The 22,257-nt window shown below is 39.2% G+C and overlaps 1 protein-coding gene across 1 annotated transcript in view; it reads left to right on the top strand.

The window, feature by feature from the left end:
- LOC107659047 (SH3-containing GRB2-like protein 3-interacting protein 1) overlaps nt 1–22,257 on the top strand; it is a 92,632-nt gene that overhangs the window by 63,274 nt on the left and 7,101 nt on the right. The window contains 13 exon segments of the mRNA XM_016447846.1: nt 2,624–2,635; nt 3,466–3,487; nt 3,661–3,760; nt 8,046–8,134; nt 8,594–8,680; nt 10,216–10,290; nt 10,706–11,458; nt 12,708–12,749; nt 12,752–12,792; nt 13,143–13,296; nt 14,353–14,412; nt 19,046–19,105; nt 20,701–20,812. Of these exon segments, the coding sequence (XP_016303332.1) occupies nt 2,624–2,635; nt 3,466–3,487; nt 3,661–3,760; nt 8,046–8,134; nt 8,594–8,680; nt 10,216–10,290; nt 10,706–11,458; nt 12,708–12,749; nt 12,752–12,792; nt 13,143–13,296; nt 14,353–14,412; nt 19,046–19,105; nt 20,701–20,812 (1,607 nt within the window).

Here is a 22,257-nt window from a genome sequence, read left to right as displayed (position 1 = left end):
TAATCTCTGATATTGAACTGTAAATTCCATTATCTTTACAATTAGTTTAGATTTCTTGAGCACTTACCTTGAGCATTGGCATGCTGAACCTCAACGTGCCCGATCAGGATGTTAACTGGTTTTCCCATTCTGATTAGCCGTGCATAAATAATCTGGCACTCCTTCATAGACACATCTGGGTCTCCATCAATCATGAACGATATAAATGGGGCTGAGGCAAGTTCATGCGCTGTCTTGCTTTTCATTGTGTCTGCAATGACACCGATGAATTGAGCGCATGCGGCGTCATTTGCGTAGGTTGGATTGATGGAAATTCCGTTTTTCTTTTGAAGAATTATCTCGGACCTAAACTTTGTGAAGGGCATCTCGCTTTTTGCAATATGATAAGCCGTGTTGAACTTTGCCAAAAGTTCAGTCATCTCGGAGGCTCGACTCGCAGCCTCTTGTCGCTTAAAGCCGGCGGCGAGAGGGCCTGTGCTTCGTGCCATACAGGCATCTCTGCAAAGTCTATGTTTTATGCTCTCAGTGTGGAGGATTCATGTTTCATGTTTGAAGTTTGAACACCCTTTTGCAAATTTTGTGTTTCCTGCGCTAGCTCCACACAATATACACTTTTTAGCTGCCGGAGTTTGCCCTTCACTCGCCTGCTCCTTTTCTTGTTCTTTGTCTGGATCTGCCGTCTCTCCTTCGGCTGAGATACTGTCTTTAGACGTTGAGGCGTTTTTGCTAAAATATGAGGTAATAGACCGCTTCATCATGAGCTCTAATAAATGACAGTCAGTGAGACAAGCGTTTTAGCATGCTTTGATAACCTTGAGTGAGCATGTGTACCTGAGAGGATGATAGAATGGCTGGGGAGAGGAAGCGAAAACGGAGTGATTGGATGAGCCTTTAACGTAATCACCTGCGCATTAATTTTAAATAAAATTATATTTAAAATTTTCAGTCGCACCAGTGCGACCTCTAAAAAAATGTAGTCACACCAGCAGGAAAAAATGGTCGCAAAATGCAACTATTTGGTCGCAGTCTGGAGCTCTGATAGATAGATATACATTTTGCCAAAGGACATAACAGGTGCATGGGGATATAGGTAAAATATATTGTGAAAAAATGCATATTAAGTTATTTCATGAGCTTCTTCAGTTCACCTGTATTTTCTACTTCTTCGTCAGCAGCTCCTTCAGAAATGTTGAAATCTTGGAGCTTCCCATTTGTTCTGTAGTTTCTTTCTGATAAAATAAATATTCAATAGAAACATGTCAATTACAAGTAAGAAACGTGTCAGGAACGTTTGTATGTAATATTTGTGTGATTTTATGGACTAAACTTACCTGAAAGCAGTGAAAACAGCAGCGAGAGACAAGAGTTTACAGTTGATGATTGTGTTGACGCCCCGTTTCCATGGCAACTCTGCTCCCAGCTCGTGCAGAGCTTAACGCACACACAGCATTTACACAAATAAACATCTAGAATTAAAACATTACATTCATAATTTGCAGTTTCATTAAATAATTATTCAATACTTAATTTAAAACTCAGTTTTGTAGTTGAAAAGCAACAGAAACAATAGCTTACCATGGAAACAGATTCTTTCTGGTAACGTTTGCCTAACAACAGTGAAAAACACGGCGAAAAAGCAGTTAGGACTTCGCTTTAATAACATTTTTCCCTCCGATAAATTGCTGGAAATACATTAAGGCGCTAACAATAATTTTAAAAATGGCTAAGTAATCGTGACCGTTAACGTTAGCTAAACAAGTTAATGTTAGTCGGAAATGAGTCCCAGTCTCTTCACCTGTGCTGTAACACACCGAGTGCCTACTACGTTACCTTTGAAGTGTCACAGAATGAACAAAATAGTATTTTTTTCTAATTTACCCCAGCTAGAGTGATTGTCAACAGAAAATGAACTTTCTTGTCTTTTTTTTTTTGCATTATAACTGAATTTTGTCCAGGACTATCATGACCATAATTTTTTTCGTTTGTCATACAGTATCTCTGCAACCTCTTTGAAATGACTCGTGAGCAGTACATACTTTCTATGCTTTTAGATCCTCTGAAGAATAAACAGTGCTGAGACAAGCAGCACTGCACAGGTGCAACGTTGGCAATATATGCATAAATACCATTTTCAAGAATTGCTGAAAAGTGCCTTTTGAAGCAGAGTATTTCCAAGTTATTTATAATAGCGCTAACATAAGATGAGATCGTTATTGTTATGTGAATGTTATCCTCACCGTTCCGTGAAAAATATCCTTCATGACATTCAAAAGCAAAAAGCTGAATTTAAAATTGGAACTTTTAAGATTCAAAAAGGGCACAAAAGACAATAAATAGTATTATAAAAGTGTCCAATATGACTAGTGTTCCATATTTTCTCCAGCTGTATAATAGTTTTATGTGATGAACAGATTGAATTATTTATTGAATCTTAATTTTTTCAACTTTGTCACTGACTTCCTTGGGTCTCAAAATTAAAGAATCTTTAAATAAAAATCATTATTAAAGCACATCATAAAGGTAAACATTTAGGAACAGAGGTTGCTTTTGATCGAAGTCTGTATTACTGATTTATCACTTTCTGACCAGGTGTCTCTTCTCTCTTCCTTTTTGCTGGTCACAGAGACGTAGCCCGGTAAGTGTCTTTTAACATTATTTTTCTGTTCTCCAAGTGCTTGAACCACTTTGTGATTCGGTTGAAACAGTTATACAGAAGCAGAACTTTTGAAGATACCTTTGTTAAAAGAATAGATGTTTAGAGAGACATGATACTTCCATGTAATGATATTTCCATGTAGAAATGCAAAGGTCAGAATCAGTTTTTTGTTAATAACGATTACTCTTTATAGACATCACTATTTGTTAACATTAGCACTTTTATTCACTTTCTCTTTCACTCAAATGGTCGTTTCTAGCTAATTAAATGGCACATGTGAATAAATATATTGCTTACTCGTGTGCTATAGACCCATGTGACCAAAAACATGCTTGCTTTGGAGATCAAACTAATGCCTTTTTATGATTTGTAGTCTGGGTGTTGTAGAGCCTTGCCTAAAGCAAGTTCTTAATCTAAATATGATATATCTGAATATTCATCTGAATATCATTTCATATTTTAGTGCAAAGAATGCCGTTTTGATGATTGAAAAAACGAATGCTGTTCTTTTATTTGAAATTCACAGCCACCATAAAGAACCTGATGTAATAACATTGATGCCAGTGTTATTTGTTACTAATGCATCAGTGAGTTAGATAAGAGTCAGTCATAGGAATCAGCGCTTCTGTCAGCTGTAGAATGCATTATGAAACAGCAATTTACAGGGCATCAAGGCAATGCCTCTGTCTGAATTTGACTCACCATTCCCTTGATTAAATTGACCCAAAATGCACTCTTCTCAGCTGATGAGAGATATGGTGTTATGAGCTTTTAGTCTTATGAATGTTTTGGCCTTCTGTTTGTTTCAGGGGCTGGCAAAAAGAAATCCCGGTAAGTACACATAATGCAATTTGTTCTTGGGTTTATGAGTTTGATGTCTATGTCGATTCAAATCTGACACTAAATAGTTGTCTGGCATTAAAATGTGAATATAGAGGTGTGCTTGCATGTGTATGAGTAGGTGCAGTTTATTTGCGTTCATTTGATCATGCTGTTAACCTCAGGTGAAGAAATTGCACGACCGAGACGAGCTGTTCCAAAGCCTGCACCAGCTCCTGCCCCTTCCCCGACACCTGCACCTGCACCCCCTCCTGAGCCTGCTAGGTATCTATACGCACACTTACACACTTTATGAAACAGTCATTTTGTTGTTTCCAAGTTTATTATTGTTTTGTTACCTAAAATAAAGAAAAAAAAATGTTTGCTGAAGACCACAAATGTGCACACAAAAATTAAAAGATTAAAAATTATAGAGAAAATTATTTTTCAAAGCTGGATGATCGGATTGAATTAATCTTCCAAGCCTGACTTCAGACTGCATTCTGTAAAAAAATGCCCGATATGACAGGAAGTGAATGTCTAAAACTTAGGTTGGCATTTAGGTGCAGGTAAATTACATTTTGTGGTTAAATGTTGCATTTTAATACTAAATGTAGTGGTAAATATTTATAAGATCATTTCATTCTTCTCAAGTACTGCAGTATGCGGTGTCATTGTGAATTTGACAAAGAAACTGTTAACCTGAATGGTATTTTTTTGAGTATGGTGCAGTTCTGATAAAGTGCAGTGTGTGTTTGTTATCACTTGTAGATGGAGCAATTTGTGCTGGAATTGAAATGCCTGAAATTGAAACTAAACAAAAAAAAGTATTTATGTACAGTGGTGTGAAAAAGTTTTTGTCCCCTTCCTGTTTTTTTTAATTGTTTGCATATTTGTCACACTATCTTTGTGTAATATTAAAATTTGTTTGATGATCTGAATCTTTTAAGTGTGACATATGCAAAAAATTAAAAAAAACAGGAAGGGGGCAAAAACCTTTTCACGGCACTGTATCATTTAAGCAATTAAACTAAGTAAAACTTTGATTAAAAACGTCTCCAGGTTACGCATGTAACCATGGTTCCCCGAAGGGCCGGAAGTATAGCACTGAGACGCAGCGTCTCATTCCCTTCGGAGAACCATGGTTACATGCGTAACCTGGAGACATTCCCCTTCAGGAACTCGGGCTGCGTCGAAACGCTATGGGAACGAGAATGCCCATGCTGCCAGACTTACAAATCCCTGCCTAGTGTGGAAGAGCACAGCTAAAGCGAGAGAAGGAGCCAGGAGTCGCGCAGAATGCAAGTCGGCACCTGACAAAGTAGGCGGGGACATCCCGCCCAAAGGCCAACTTCAGAAGGAGTGAGTCTTGACCCCCAATGGAGAGGGGAGATCAGAGGACTCAAGGCTATGGAATAGCATCCTGATCCACCGCTTATCAAAAGCTTCTCTGACTGGAGGCCTCAGCGCACCGTGGAAACGTGTAACTAGGGGTGTCTGCCCACTGACTGGCCACCAGTAGGCCGCAGGGGCCGCCACGTAGACCTTTAGCGATCTCTGCACCAAGAAGTGAAAAGCTTCCACTTCAGGGCATACAGTTTCCTCGTTGAGGGAGCTCTGGATTGGAGGATGGTCTCAACAACCTCAGTTGAGAGACCGGAAGCTACTAGTTGTGCCCCCTCAGGGGCCACACCCATAACTTCCACAGCTCCGGGCAGGGGGGAATATCGTGCCCTCCGCCTGTAAGAGGAGGTCCCTCCTGACGGGGATCTCCCATGGACTCCACAGACTCCACAGACCGCGGGCCGAGCGGCCACTCATGACCGCTCCCCCAACCAGTGAGGGGCACATCCGTTGCTAGTGTTACACGGCAACAAGTAGCTCCCAGCACCGGGCCCTGAGACGAGGAGCCAGAGCAGCATCCACACACTTGGTGAAAGTGAGGGGTGAGAGTGCAAGGCCGAAAGGAAGAACCCGATATTGGTAAGCTTTGCCCCCAAAACAAACCTCAGGAACTTCCTGTGATGAGGAAAGATGGAGATATGGAAGTATGCGTCTTTTAGATCGATCGTGACAAACCAGTCCTCGGACCTGATCTGAGACACGATTTGTTTGAGTGTGAGCATCCCGAACTTCAGTTGCATGACTGAGCGGTTCAACTGACGCAGATCTAAAATGGGATGCAACCCTCCATCCCTCTTTGGAACAATGAAGTACCGGCTGTAGAACCCGGACTCTCTTCCGCGAGGAGGGACCACCTCAATAGCCTCCTTCCTCAAGAGAGTATCTACTTCTTGTTCCCAAGGCCAAAGGAAGAACCGGTGTTGGTAGGCTTTTGCCCCCAAAAGCAAACCTCAGGAACTCCCTATGATGAGGAAGGACCCTCATCCTTCCTCGGAACGGTGAAGTACCGGCCTCTGCTGCACGAGGAGGGACCACCTCGATGGCCTCCATCCTCAGAGAGCGTCTACTTCTGTTCCATTACCAGAGCCTCACTACAGTGTGCAGGACCCACTGAGACACATTTGGCAGTAGTTTCCACGCTGCCAAATAGTCTACTAAGGGAATCAGTCTCTCGAGAATGACCTCTGGTGTAATCAGAGCGGCTAGCTGGCTAGCTCGGTGCCCTGGAGCGGCAGACCGGCAGGGGACGGCTGTACTAGCTGCTCTAGAGACCTCCGTGGAGGTCGCGAGCCTCTTGCTCTGGAACTCCGGCAGGGTTGGCAGACTGATCTCCTGAGGGCACTGAGGAGAGACGGGCACCGTGTGATGTGGTGTACACCGCTCTTTCCCAGAGGGGCCTGCCCTCCGAGGTCCTGAGCCATAGCATCAGGACTCTCATAGCTGAAGTCTCCTATTGAAAATGACGGCCCTCAGACCCGCGTCATCTGCTAGGAAGACTAGACTGATAGAACCAGAGCCTGATCGGGGCAGGACCCAATGTGGCACGCTTGGCAGGGGCTCCCACACCGCCAGGTGACCTACTAAGGGAACCAGTCTCACGAGACTGGCCTCTGGTGCACTAAGAGCGGCTAGCTCGGTGCCCTGAAGTGGCGGACCGGCAGGGGATGGCCATACTAACTGCTCTAGAGACCTCTGTGGAGGTAGCGAGCCTCTTAGCATCGCTACGTTTCCCGGGAGGTAACTGAGAGAAGTGCTCGCCGGAGATCGCTGTGCCCTGGAATACCGGCAGGGTTGGCAGACTGATCTCCTGAGGGCACTGAGGAGAGACGGGCACCGTGTAATGCGGTGTACACCACTCTTCCCCAGAGGGTACACCGCTCTTCCCCAGAGGGGCTGGCCCTCAGATGTCCTAGGCCTTAGGCGTCAGGACGTTTTTTAGACGAAGACTATCCAGCGAGAATGACGGTCCGCAGAACCGTTTACTGCAGAATCGAGCCCTCTCCCCGGGGGGTGGGGGGGAACCGCAGCACGGGCTTCCGAAACCCCGAGAGCGGGCGCTGGATCTGGTGGTTAAGGAAGTAGATAGGGACGCGCCCGTCTACATTCCCTCCACCGGATCCATATGCGAAACCCACAGGCACAGCCGCCGCTCTGCCTCGGCGAAAGCGGGGCCGGCACCGCGAGAAACGCTAGTGAAGGCTCCCTCCTCAAAGAGAGCCTTCTGAGAGTGAAGCAAGGCAGAAACAAAACGAAAAAACAAAAAGCTCCCTCGAGAGCTGACTCTGCGTGCTTCGCTCCCAAGCAGACAACACAAAAACTGTGTGTGTCCCCACCCGAATATAGCACGGGCAGGGAGGAACACACAGCCCGAACACTGCCTGCTCTCGCCCAACTGCTTCTTTTGACTGAAGCTTTGACATAATGGAGCTTATAAGTGGACAAACAACACTAAATAAGACTCACAAACAGATAGCGACTGACACACACACAGAGCGCTTGCTGAATAACAGAAAGCTGACGCCGGTTCCACCGCACGTGCTTTTAAGCTTCCTGTTCGTTACGTCACCCCGCCTGTGACATCTCACCCACCCATTCAGAGCGTGGTCACGCTGAAGGTGATCCCATAGCATTTAGATGCAGCTCGAGTTCCTGAAGGGGAACCAGAATACAAAACATTTTACATTTACATTTTAAAAATTGTGGAGTCACTTTATTTTAAGGTCCAATTCCCGCTATTAATAAACCATTAACTATGACTTTTGCCTCAATAAACTCCTAATTTGCTGCTTATTAATAGTTAGTAAGGTAGTTGTTAAGTTTAGGTATTGGGTAGGATTAGGGATGTAGAATATGGTCATGCAGAATATGTGGTTTATAAGCACTAGTAAACAGCCAATATGTTAATAACAGGCATGCTAATAAGCAACTACTGTAGTTAATAGAGAGAATTGGTCCCTATACTAAAATTGTCATGTTACCAAGTGTGGTTATACGATATATAACCCTGGTTGTTGCGATTTAGCGTTGTATGTAAGTCTTTTAAACATTTGTTGAATGAGTTTAAATGGATTATATTAGACAATTTGAGAGTTGCAGCCTGGATGTGACTGGTGTGCATCTGTGTGGATGAGTCATGCAAATCTGGCTTAATTGTCCTCCATTTCAGTAATAAGAAATCTCCAGTACCAGAGGATGCAACAGCCTTATTCGGCCCTCCGCTGGAGACAGCCTTTGATGAGCAGAAGACCAGTGAAGGTACTGTTTATGACCATATCCTTATCCCTTAGTGCTGCTTATGGATGTTGATATTTCATTTACAGGATCACTGAAATTTAAAATTCACAATCCGACAGAACTTGATCACAGCCCAGATTCTTTATGTTCACTTCATTCACTAGAACAAAAATTAATTTTTCTGTGTCATATACAATATGTATCTTCATGGGACTCACAGAGGTTTTAAAGATGATGTTTTTTAGCTTTCTGTAACATAAACTACAGAACAGAACATTCATTAGTGCTTACTAGTGGTGTTGACTCCCTCTCAATTCCATTTGCAGCAGTTGAAATGAAATAAATTAGATTCATAGGCCATTTATTACAGAAATAGGGATAGATAAGTGTTGCATGGTGATTCCTTCCTCTCTGTGAGTCACACAGTTGTTAATTCTGCTCCACCATCGACTGTGTATCATGTCCTCTTCCATAAATTAGTGGTGATAGAGGAACCTGAGGTTTGGGGTGCATCCCTGCCTGAGCAACACCTAGACTCCTCTCTGGCAAGACCTTTTCCTACAGGAAGTAAGTCATTGCTTGTGTGGCATGAATGCCATCATCCTGCTATCATAAACCCATACGTTCCAAAATGGTGAACGGTTGTCTGAGTGGAAAAATCATGATTGCCCCTGAATTTTTGTTTAAATAACGTTCCCTTTTGGCAGTCTCCATTAACCTACTAATTTCTAAGTCATTAGCCAGGAAAGCAATCAAAATCCTAAGAGTCATCCAGCTCATCTTGTACTCATATAATTTGGTGACGGTTTACTCAATGTGGCCTATTTTTTGTCAGCCCAATCCGCAAAAAAAGCAAAATGACACTGTGCAGGTTGATTTTAAGCATAAGGCTAAATGAAGCAAATGTTTGGCTTGCTAATAGTGATATATTTCTAAATGTATTTTTACGTAAATGTGTCAGTACTAGGGCTTGCATGACTACTAATTTTTTTTTATTATATGACTAGTCGTCTAGGAAAGTAGTCAACTGCGAAGTGAGTCAGTGTTTATCTTATGTACAGTAAATGAGTCAAAGACTGGTCTGACAGCCAGCTGCAAAGTTTGTTCAACACAGCTAACATGATGCGGGTGAGAAAGCTTAAAATTGCAAAGCACTCAAATATTTGCCTGTTATAAGTTACTACTTAAGGCTAATAACCTGCAGCTGAACTGGGAGGCAGCTTGTGGGCAGAGGAATTATCTTCCTGTTGTTGCCGCATAAAAGACTAGACTAAAAACTGCTTTATTTACCCATTATATTGTGTGAGAAACATATTAAGTGTGATATTATAAAGACATGTTATTTCCAAAAAATAATCATTTGCTTATTGTCATTGTACTAAAGCCAAATTAATAAATATTATCTTTGTATTATATACTCTATATTTCTCTAGTCACTATTATGTTGATGTAAGTTGTATAAACCATTAAAATAATAATGATATAAAACAAGATTTCTCATGGTTAAACACTAGGAATGTAAGTAGAATAAAATAAATGATTTCTGACCAGTTATTTGAAAGCAGAACAAAATATTAATGATATAATCTTTGGTGTATGTGTTATTAAATAATATGATGTTAAGCATATTTAATATTTTAGAAACATGTTTAATTTGAAAGCTCTAGTAAAATGATTTTTTTTTTTCAAGTAAAATTTTCTAGACCTCTAAGCACCCATGTTGCCCCCTGACGGTCCACAGGCCTCAGTTTGAAAACCCCTGGACTAGAGGACTAATTGTAGAAATTATAGACTAATTGACTAGTCTGTGCAAGCCCTAGTAAAAGCATACTAAACAAATAAGTGATCTTTCTACATATATTAACTTAAAAATTATGTAACATCCTAAATAATAAAAATAGTGTGAATTACTAGGTCACAAAGAGTGAAGTGTTATCATAGAGTCTGAGCTATTCATTCCATGCCACAGTCCTTCTCTGTTGTCCCTGACTACCTGAATGAGACCTTGCCTTTGCATGGTGCTGTGGGGCATGGTGGCGTGGCCTACGGTGGGTCGGGGGTGTATGTGAGAGCTTGTCTCAGCCGCACTAATGTCATTGCAGCTCTGCCTCCGCTTCCGCCTAAGAATGTGCCGACCTCCCCCCCTCCGATTGAATCTCCTGCTACTGAACCTACCGGTAAGATCCCCCTCCACCCAGGCCTCAGTCTATACCAGGGGTGTCTAATTCTGATCCTGGAGGACCACTGTTCTGCAGACTGTAGTTCCAATCCCAATTAACCACACCTCAACCAGCTAATCAAAGTCTTGAGGAATACTAGAAACTTCAAGGCAGGTCTGTTGGGGCACATTGGAGATCTGCAGAAAAGTTGGCCCTCCGATAGCAGGTTTAGACACCCCTGGTCTATACCAATATCTGACCCCAATGAGTATGTGTCTGGTTTTGTTTGTGCTTGACTTTTGGTACTCTGTTTTGTAAAAATCTCTTTTGTAGGGAAGGTATCGCTTTCCTTTTCCTTTGTCTTCCCTTTTGCTTTTAGGCTGTTTGTCATTTTTCTATTTTTTCTATGATATTTGTGTGGTCCCTGATGCAGATGGGCAGAAAGAAGAGGAAAATTCAAGGCAGACCTCGCAGAGGCCCTCTATAGCTGATCTAGACAACATCTTTGGCCCAGAAGACTCTCCAAAACCTGGTCAAGATGTTGGAGATAAGTGGGTTTGCTTCAATGATGAGTCACCTCAAAGACCTCCTCCTCTTTCAGAGGGAGAGCCAGCACCTCCACTCCCCTCATCTCCACCTCCCCCAGCAGAACCAGCACCCCCATTACCTAAATCACCCCCTCCATCAGAGGAGCCGAATCCTCCTTTACCAAAATCTCCAGCTCCTCCTGCAGAGCCAGCACATTCTCCTCCTTCCATTGAGTCACCAAAGGATAACCTCCCACCTGTTCCCAAAGACACCACTCCTTCTCCTCCAACTGTCCTGCCTCCTCCGGTTGAAGAGGCCCCACCACCACCGAAACCAGATGATCTTTCTCACTCCAACACAGACTTTGCGCCATGTGCTCCTCTGATAGAGACCCAATCAGACTCAATCAATAGCCCGCCAACCACTGTAGAGACAAGTGAACGCACAATCCCTCCACCCTTGGTTCTGAACCAAGAGGACAAGAAGAGCCCTGAGGAGACCCCATCAAAAGAGGACCCAAGTGAGAGCAGCGCTTCACCCAAAGAGATTGGTCAAGGACCACGTTCGACACCTCCTCCTCCTCCACCTCCAACATACAGGGCGGTAGTGACATCCCCAGGGCCCATCCCTCCAGCTGGTACGAGTGGAAATGAAAGTGGTGAGTCCTATCTAAAAAAAACTGTCAACTGGGCCAGCGATCACAGAACATTAAAGCTTTTGTTCACCCAAAAATAAACATTCTGTCATCATCATTTCACTTGTCTTTTGAAACCTGAATGAGGTTTTCTGTAGAACACAGAAAGAGTAATTAACAGAAAGATTCTCTTTCCATTTATTGAAAGTGATTTTCAGTTAAATTTTTAGTCTGTTCCTCACACAAGTCTACAGTATCATATGGGTTCAGAATATCTGAAATATAGAGCATGTGTTGTATGAACTTTTTATGATGCTTTTTGGTCCTTTTTGGAGCTTGTCAGGCAGCTGCTGGTCCTCATCCAGATTCATTGTATGAATGAGAGCAGCTTAGATGTTCTGCTAAACTTTACCTTGTATGTGCCCCTGAAAAAAACAAAGTCGCTCAGGTTTGGATTATGAGCAATGATCACAGAGTAATTTTAGTAGGGCTACAACAACTAAATGAAGCTCAGTGAAAATAATCAACAACGAATTAGCGATTGAATGCATCTGCATGTTGTGTGTGGAAAACATCTGCCAGTTGTCACTTTATCATTTCATTACCAAAATAATCATTAGTTGCAGCCTTAAATTTTAGGTGAACTAGCCCTCAAACAATGAAACCACAATCCACATTAGGGAAATAACAGATTTTGATTAATAGAATATACCCTAAGGTAATAAGCAGTATCAAAATGTTCTGCATGTTGAAAATACATATAAATTTGGTTGAATCATTCTGCTCCAGTCACCATCATGTTATGTGGGTTTTTACAGAAGTGCCTTCTTAGTAAGAGGGATGAAGGGTATCTGACAACTTTTTGCCTCATTATTTTCTATATATAGACACATATAGTCTTAATATTTGTAATGGTACTACCACATTTTTGGGTTTCAAATTTTGGCAGTGCTCTAATCAGGGGCGTCATGCATCTACTTTTATGTACCATTATCATGCATCCTAATTTTCAAAGATACACATCATGTTTTTGTTTTCATTGTTTGCGCAATCTCTGCAGGTTTCTGTGTAAAGTGTGATGGTTTCTCTTAAAATTTTATTTAATCTGAATGGATTGGTTTGTATAGATATTTTCTGAGGCTATTCCAGTCAAGTATCATACATTCTTGAATGTACAATAATTTTTTTCTGAATTGGGAAGAGCTCTTGATTGGTCTTGATGCATGTTACTCTTTGAATGGCTTTGCTTTAACGGAATACTCTCGCTCCACAGGCTCCTCCTCCCCTGCACGTCCCTCTTCGCCATTGGCTACCAGCAGCCCAAACTGCCACCTGGGAAACCAAGCATAGGGGACGTGGTACGTGATAACATGAAAAATTTACAGTACTTTCAAATAGTAACTATTACTGTCCCTGTTAGTTCCCAACAAATTCTCAATGTCTCTGACCTTTCCATGGCCTATGTAATTTTTTTAACTTTTATAAGATGTCAGAACTCACCCCTCAAAATACCAGACCAAGCCTAGGTTGATATTTACTACGTATCTAATATTCTTTAAATAAAAACCTTGAAACCAAATCCAAGAAACACTACCACAACATGCTTTGTGTTAATTTCCTCCTGATCACCTGACCAGAATGACAAACCCCTACTTTTTTGATACTTAACCTTCTGTCTGTTCTTCCTTTTCCCTGCTTTTCCTGTCAGAATCGGCCGTTCAGCCCCCCTGTACACTCGTCAAGCCCCCCTCCTCTGGCTCCGTTGGCCCGTGCAGAAAGCACCTCTTCAATCTCCTCCACCAACTCTCTGAGTGCCGCCACCACTCCCACCGTCGGTAAAGAGCTCTCCGTGTCTGTGTCAGGTGTGACTCCATTTCCCATCATTCTCTCTGCTTTGCCATGCTGCTTTGTCTTTATGTGTCTGCTCTGGAAATTGCCTTTCAAACTAGAATTTGGCGAAACAAGGGTCTCTGTTTCTCAGTTTTCAGCACGGTTTTGAATTCAGCTTTGAATTCATTGTCATAATATTTTCACAGCTTTGGCTTAGTTTGGACCAAAACAGTATGGTGATGATGCTGTTTTGTTTAAAATACTGAAGTGAAATCTCCATCATTCTGCATTGATGTATTTAGATCACTGGAAATTATAAATGATTAAGAAAAATGAATTGCTTTGCTAAAAATACAGTTTTGCTCATACTGTACAGAGTATAATAGCTTGTGCATCAGTTGGTCTTTTGCATGGTCTTGCATTGGTCTTGTATTTTTAAGTGGAAATAATTGATAAGATTACTTAGATATTGTATAGATAAAAAGTTTTCATCTTTAATCCCTACAATTCTGAATCCAAGTAATTGGTCTTTGCATTGTAGAAAATAAACAAAGACCTAAAAAATATATAAAAGGTATATTTAACAATTTAAAGAAAAGTTACTATTAACAGATAACATACAAACATAAGCTATTTGTGTCTTTGCTGGACTTTTTGAAATGTGACGTATGGCATCTGCTGTACCAATTTGGATGCTTTCATTGATGCTGGAAAGGTAGTTTTTTGTTTTGTATTTTCAATATCAGCATTTCCTGAGGTTTGCAAACTACTTTGTTTTGTGAGTCAAGATTCTAGAGCTTTTGTTGGATGTAGGTCTATCTGTTGCTTGTGCTATTCCATACTTTTGGATTTTTTTCAGCTCTGGTCATTTTTTTCTCACCATTCCATTTTTCTTCTTCAGTTATCATCTTTTTACAATTTTAAATGTGTGCCGTGCATCTATTGTGACGTCTGAGTTTAATAACTGTGACCTTTTTGGTTTTCTTTGGAGTTATTTGTCATTTGATTTGAATTACGTTTATTTTTTGTTTGTGTTTTGTCGTCTTTCTTGTCCTGTCTTTTGGGCTGACGTAATTATCTGATGTCAGAAGATGACGCATTTGTAGACAAACTTCCCAGCTTTGAGAGACGGGCAGACATGCCAGCAGGTACGTTACTGTATAAACTCTTCCTGATTTAATGGATTGGGATGGAGACCACTGATTCAACAATTTAACAAATGGTTACATTTCCCATAGTGTCAGTTGTCAGAGCATAGCTCATTCATGGTGATCGTTTTCATTTACACCAGTGACTAAACTTGTAAATAAGATGGAAAATTAGTTGATTTTCATGTAAAGAGTCTTTAAAGGAATTTTCCAGGTCATTTATGGCTTAATGTCCATGGGCAGAAACTGTGGCTCATTGTTGATTACAGCAGTGCACTTATAATGGACGCCTGGCATTAAAGCTGCCAGCACAGCCAATAAACTTTGAAAATATGCTACTCTCACAGTACAAACCGTAACTAATTAAAGTATAACTATAAAAATTGGATGCTTGATTGCAGACTGGTGTGATAAAACTGCATACAGCCTGGTCTGTACAAAGTTATATTCAGTGTCTGAGCAGCTAAAAAGTAAACCTGGTTATTTTCGTTTGGTATCACAACCCCAAAATACACATGGAACTTAAACTAAGTTGAGGCTTAATTCTCCAAACTCCACTGTTTTTGCTAATACATTTGGTTACTAGAAAATTCTCCACGTAAACAAGTAGTCTTGCATCAAAAAGATAATTGAGGGAAATTTACAGTTGATAGTTTGATAGAATAAAAATTGATAGTTTGTACTCTCAATTCTGATTGGATGAGCCACATTTGAAGCCGGTAAAAAAATTATGTATAGTAAAATAAAATAATAAACACACACTTGTGACCAGATATTCTATTTTATTTTAATAATAATAACAAGAACACTAATAATAATAATAATAATAAATGTGTATTTTATGAAGTGATCAGCAGCAGGCCTCAAATTCTGTCCATAAACATTAATTGTAAATAAGCCAGAATATTTCTTCAACTCACCAAAGACTGTTTGGCATTTTTAGCACATTTATTTTGAAAGGTGTTTTTCCCTCTACTTTTGTCATGTTGATTACAGTCCAGCACTATTTGCCACAGTATTTACTTCATCCATTTTTAATTCTTTCTGTCATATTTTGCTCTTCACATTCATACAAGAGAACATGTCTGTTTAGCTCATGCATGTTAGAGATTGCTCTGCCTGTAACAGTTATGCAACATCCCTCATCTCACATCTGCACTGACATCAAGAACCAGGAACAGAAGAGTCTTTTAGTCCCTGAAAAGCATATGTCTGGCTGTAGACTCTTCAGAAAACTCAAAGAGCACCACCATCCTGCTTGAACAGATGACACACACACACACACACAGCCTCTCAGTGTTTGAAGTGCAGTCTGGAATTTGGCCCAAGTGGCAGCAGAGCTGATCAGTATGCCTGCCGTCACACTAGTTTGAGTGGAGAGCTCTCTGATGTTGCACCTGGGTAAAAGCATTTCTAACATCGTCATGCTGCAAATGTCAAGCTTTACTGCCACATAATTTTTATCCTCACAGGTGAAATTCACATCTTTAAATTTGATCTTCAACATCCACACAATCTATGCTGCATTTAATTCAAAGTCAAATTTAACACATTCTACTTGATAATTTCAACCATAAAGTGTGCGATTCTCTGAGGATGACATATAAGGAAACAAAATGGCATTGCCTTTATTTTTGCAGTTGTTTGATTGTCAGGTATAAAGACTCATAGCAAATAGATGTTGAGGATAAATTATCCCATACACAAATGCAGATGTAATGTTTTTACATATATTACATTTAAAAATGTACTGTTAAATGAAGTAAAAACATATAAGAAACCTATTAGAAATTGGAACAATTTAATATATTAAGATGTATATCTAGACCATACAGATATTCATGTTTATGTATAATACATATCCATCTTAAAATCCAACAATACATGGTAATATTATATAAGTAAATATAAAAGTTGCATAAATAAAAAATGTATATTATTGACATATGGTAGTTACAAATGTTTAAAAATCGTCATATAGGTATTATAAAGATGTTACTGTGGGTATTTTATATATATGATGTAAATTTATATCTTCATCTACCCAGAGAATGTATGTATGCGAAAATTATATATCACCTAGGTAACATACAGTATGGCAATATTGCTCTTGATACAGGGCAATTTATGTCAAATATTACAGTATTCTGTATGGAATGCTGTTCAAAGCAAGCATTTGTTCTGCAGGTTATCAACAGAGAATTATTTCTCTCTCTACTAATTTCCTTTTAAAAAAAAAGTTTAAGAATTTAGAATCTAGAATCTAGGCAATTTATTTATTTGCTTAAAAGTAGGGCGTTAAATATCGCATGCGATTTATCGTGCAGCCCTACTTAAAAGTTGATTTTTAGCATTCAATATTTTACATCTCCCTGGGTTGCAATATGCACAATGTATTTTTTTTTTAAAAGTCCAAATTCAGTTGATCTTCTATTGCACTATTCCAGGTTCTAATTTTTCGAACATCAATTTTTTTTAAGTTAAAGTTAACACATTGAAATGTTGTACAACTCACATCTTCTCATTGCTTAAATGATCTTCACTTCATTCATAGTCCTGGTCCTGGTTTTGTCTGAAATTGTATTACCCCTCTCCAGCACAGTAGAAGAAACCCTCATTTACTCTTCCCTCTTGTCACTCATTACCGCCCCCTGTTGCCCATCATGCCTACTGCAGCTACCTCCTCCCATTCACATATCAGAAATATATAAGAAATATACATGATATACTTTTCACAAAACGCAAACTCTAGGCAACTAAAAGCACTATATAAGTGATTTTTTTTTTATTGTTCACCCAAAAATGAAATTCTGTCTGAATGACAGAAAAATTAAATTTACTGACCCTCATGTTGTTCTAAACCCCTTTGCTGTTATTTCTTCCATGGAACAAAAACTATTTAAAACTTAAATTACATTATAAAAAAACATTATAAAAGCACCATAAACGTAGTCCATATTTAGTCCAGACCTTTGTTATATTATACGTTATGTGAGGACCAGACTGAAATCACTGTGTGTTGATAATCTTCTTCTCCAGCAAGGATCATTCAATTCAAGAAACACATCAGTGAAGAACAACTCATTCATGAATAACAACGTAAATTTCAGTCTGTTCCTCACACAAAGCTCCTCACATTCAGAAGACTTAAGGTCCTTGCACACAGAGTCCGAAATTTTTGCACGTAAAAAAATAAATACGGCCTCATGCTGTGTCAATCACGTTTACACACTGCCTCCTAAACTTTCACCCGTCATAAAAAAGTTGGGATCGGGTTTGATTTTCTGCGTTTTTCGCATCTGTAGCAAGCATTTTGAGAGGTGTTTTGACAATTCAGAGCCACCGTACAAGTGGACACCAAAATCCAGAATGGCGTCTGATAAATTGATCCACTTCGTCTCACAGCACAAAGCACTGTATAGGTCCTTGCACACTGAGTTCATGGAAATTGGTGGTCTTCTTTTTAATATGTGACTCTATCACTAGCAAAGCATCAAACTGAGCCACTGACATCCTGAAGTAAACTTTGAATCGCCCGGGATAATCCCGCAGCTTATCAGCTTCTTGATAAGGAGGTGGAACTCTCCTTCCTCTCTGCAATCTCAGGTTTAGATGGATCCAATATTTCCTCTTTCTTTTTCTCTTTTTAAGACAGAGGACAACAAAATCATCCTCACTGCTCTAATTTTTCCGCAATGTATTAATTAATACGCATCGGACTCCGTGTTCAAGGACCTTCAGTGTGCAAGGTTTCTGTGCATAACAAATTTTTAGGATGACAAATACAAAAAAATGCATACGAAAATTTCTGACTCAGTGTGCAAGAACCTTTAGAATATAGTGCACAAGTCATAAGGATTACTGCTATGATAAAAGTCAGATATGTAAGATACCAACATCTTAATAAATACATGTAACATACAGTAGTTGGCAGGATGTTTGCATTTGTGCATTTTGGGTATACGGTTTTAAAACATCAAAAGGGTGAATAAATATGACAGAACTTTCCATTTTGGAAAATCTATTCCTTCAAAAGTTTAATAATAAGCTGTTTAATGTCATCCTTGAATCTAGAAGATTTAATTCATAAGCAGCTCAAATCATTTCCAGCTTTCATCTGTCCTGATATTATACATAAATGAATCAGAATTTTAAAAATATTTGTAAGAATATAATTTTTATTCTCAAATCTCCCCAGATCTCAAAAACATAAATTCTCAGTTGTTGAACAGGCCTTTAATAGACAATGCACTTTAAAACAGAAGTTTATACATGCGTTACTAACTATTAATCTAAAGCTAATAGAAGCTGTATGTCACCTTATCTTCTTACTTGTAGTCTTGCTGCAAATAAAATGACTAATAACTACACAAATTGAAGTAGATTGATTTTTTTTGTTTGTTTGCTTGCTTGCCCAGTGTCCTGTGCAACATTTGTGTTTCACATGTCCTAGTCATCTCCATCTGAGGTGAATTGTGACCATCTTTGACCTTTGACCTGTGCCCCTGGCCCCCATCACTGTGCCATATGATGGACCTGTGTGTGACTCACGCTACTGTCCTTCTCTCCCCCTTCTCCTTCCCTGCCTCTCCTCAATCCCCCCATCCTTATACCTCCTCCCCCTCCAATACAGAGACAGACCAGCCTTCCCTCGTGTGGTTTGACAGAGGCAAGTTTTATTTAACCTTTGAAGGTAAGTTGGGGTTAATATCTAAGGACGTAGCGCGTGCACACTCAAGTCTCATCTGACATCTGACTTCCCCCTTTTTCTCACGCATTCGTCCCTTCATCAAAACCAACTGTGACGCATTTGCTTGTCCTCCACACATCTGCTTTGCTCTGTATTTCTGCTTTGCCATATAACTGTTCATCTTACAGTCACTGGCAGGTTTTCTTTTCTTTAAAGGATCATCATATTTTTACCTTCGTCACTAATACTGTATGTTTTCTCGTTCTTGTTGTTTTGTGGCTCATCTGCTTTGATCTCTTCATTTTGACTTTGGTCTTGGATCACTGTTTCAGCTTCAGGTGCATGCCATTGAAGCTGAGTGTTTTCTGTTTCAGCTTCCTTACTTTTTCTCTTCCATTCTTTTCTCTTCCATCTTTTTTCTATATATTACACTTATCCTTGGTTGTTCTTATGAATCCAAATGAATGCAATTGAATTAAAATTTAAAATAAAATTAAAAAAGACTAGAAAATTCTTCACGTTGAAAAGCATTAAACTGCATTTAACAAGAAATTATGGTTTTAATGATGTCCAGCTGTACTCAAAATCAGCTTGTGATTATGTGATTGTTTCCAGTGATTAAAATGCCATATTACATAGAGTACCACGGTACAGTATACTTACTAATGATTAGACACTTTTGAAATCTTAAGGCACACTTAAAATTTTCTGAATAAAAGATCTGATGAAAATGGCACTAGACCTGTTATAGTGTAATTTTTAGATTTCATGGTTACAAATTGTTCCCAATTTATTATTATGGATTACTTAAATAATCATTAAGGAACCAAAAGCATTGAAATTGGAATCCTCATTAGAATCATTAACTTCCTTGTAATTCTCATCCCACTCGCACAAAACCAGATTTAATATTCCTTAGAATCAATAAAAACATTGAATATTATGTGTAATATGTGTATTAATACAGATATACTTAATGGTTTTAATGGCACTTTATTTACAAGTGTCTTTGCTGCTCAGTTTATCAAATTCAGCCATATAAATAACTGCATGATTTTACTTTAGTTAAAAATCACGTGTGAGCTGCTTCTTCTTCTTCTTTTGTTTAATATTCTTAAAACAAGACAAGAGTGTGTTGCAACTTCAGTATGGGCATCCATTTGTATGCCCAGTTAGTGAACTCATGCTTTGAAAACTCATGCTTGAGGTGAAATCTAATCATGATTAGCCTATTTAACATTCAGTTTGATCAAGCTTGCTTAAAACAAGACAATAAACATTAAATAAATGATAAGTCCTTACAATGTGGTCAAGGAACGTAAACCGAAAATAGAGTCCATCTGAAGAAGGCATTGTTCTAGATTTTAGGTCTGGGTTCAAGTGCAGTGCTAAAATACAAATGAAGAAGTTAGTCTTGTCAGCCGCTGATTGTCTCATAAACTGTGAGATGTTTTGTTTGTCTATTTGTTTGTATTTCCATTTTTCCCATTCTTTGTCACCCATATATTTGCCTCTGTGTTTTATCTCAGTGACTGACCGAAATTGCGTTTTGTCTGTAAACACGTTGTAACTCCACGTGTGTGTTTTTGTTCTCTCAGGCTGTTCTCGAGGGCCCAGCCCCCTCACCATGGGGGCCCAGGACACACTGCCTGTGGCTGCAGCTTTCACAGAGACAGTCAGTGCCTACTTCAAAGGAGCTGACCCCGATAAGTATGTGACAATATTCACATCTCAGATTCAGAACCATGTTAGCTTTTATATAGATTTATTTATATATTTTATATATATTATATTTATATCTTTTATATATCTGCTAAATGACTAAATGTAAATGTAAATATATTGAGGGGTGAGAACCAGAAGGGCGTAAGTGACATTTTGGGTGAAATGGAGATGTATATGTGACCCTGGACCACAAAACATAAGTGTCAATTTTTTAAAATTGAGATTTATACATCATCTGAAAGCTGAACAAATTGGCTTTCCATTTCTGTTGTTAGGATAGGACAATATTTGGCCGAGATACAACTATTTGAAAATCTGGAATCTGAGGGTGCAAAAAAATTAAAATATTGAGAAAATCTCCTTTAAAGTTGTCCAAATGAAGTCTTTAGCAATGCATATTACTAATCAAAAATGAAGTTTTGATATATTTACAGTAGGAAATTTACAAAATATCTTCATGGAGCATGATCTTTACATAATATCCTAATGATTTTTGGCATAAAAGAAAAATCGATAATTTTGACCCATACAGTGTATTTTTGGCTATTGCTACAAATATACCCCAGCGACTTATGACTGGTTTTGTGGTCTAGGGTCACATATATCAAATGAAAGCTCTCGATGAGCTCTTTCTACTACCAAAAGTACACAAGTTTTTTACTGCTGGAGATGTATTATTAATACAGAAACTTCGCAAAAATACTTCACAATCTTATTTTGTGACAAAGAGCTGGATGATGAGGGAGAAAATGAAGTATCCAGAATTCATTGCCAGCAAGGTGTAGCTAGCTAGTGGGTAGTAACCAATAACTTACATTCTGATGGTATGTCCCAAGTGAAAGATAAATAAACTAAAATGTATTTGAAATACATTTATTTCATGCTAAGTATACTGCAAATACATTTACATATTTATGTGCTTAATAAAATGCTTTGCAATTGTACTTTTAGTAGCCTATACTAAACTGGTAGACTTAAAGTCTGCTAAATTGGAACAATTTTAAATTTTCTAGTCGTGTCCTCTTTTGGAAGGCCAAACAAAGTAGTTTCACACGGTGTGCTGAGTGAGCGACGGCCGGTGGGCTTGAGAACTGGTAGACTTAAAGTCTGCTAAATTGGAACAATTTTAAATTTTGTGCTTAATGCACTTTAATTGTAAGAAAGTAGTGCTGAAGTCCAACTAAAGATATACTAAGTATATTTGATTGTGCTAAAGTGAAACTATTTCAAGTATACTTCAAGTACACGTTAAAGGGGTCATATGATGTTGCTAAAAAGAACATTATTTGGTGTAATGAAATGTGTTTATGCGGTTTTAAGGTTCAAAAAACACATTATTTTCCACATACTGTACATTATTGTTTAAACGCGTCGATTTTTACAAAGCTCATCGGTCTGAAAAGCAAGGTGTGCTCTGATTGGCCAGCTAT

This window comes from Sinocyclocheilus anshuiensis, unplaced genomic scaffold, assembly GCF_001515605.1.
Source record: "Sinocyclocheilus anshuiensis isolate Anshui unplaced genomic scaffold, SAMN03320099.WGS_v1.1 scaffold311, whole genome shotgun sequence".
Taxonomy (NCBI): Eukaryota; Metazoa; Chordata; class Actinopteri; order Cypriniformes; family Cyprinidae; genus Sinocyclocheilus; species Sinocyclocheilus anshuiensis.
This window is presented reverse-complemented; position numbering and strand designations above follow the sequence as displayed.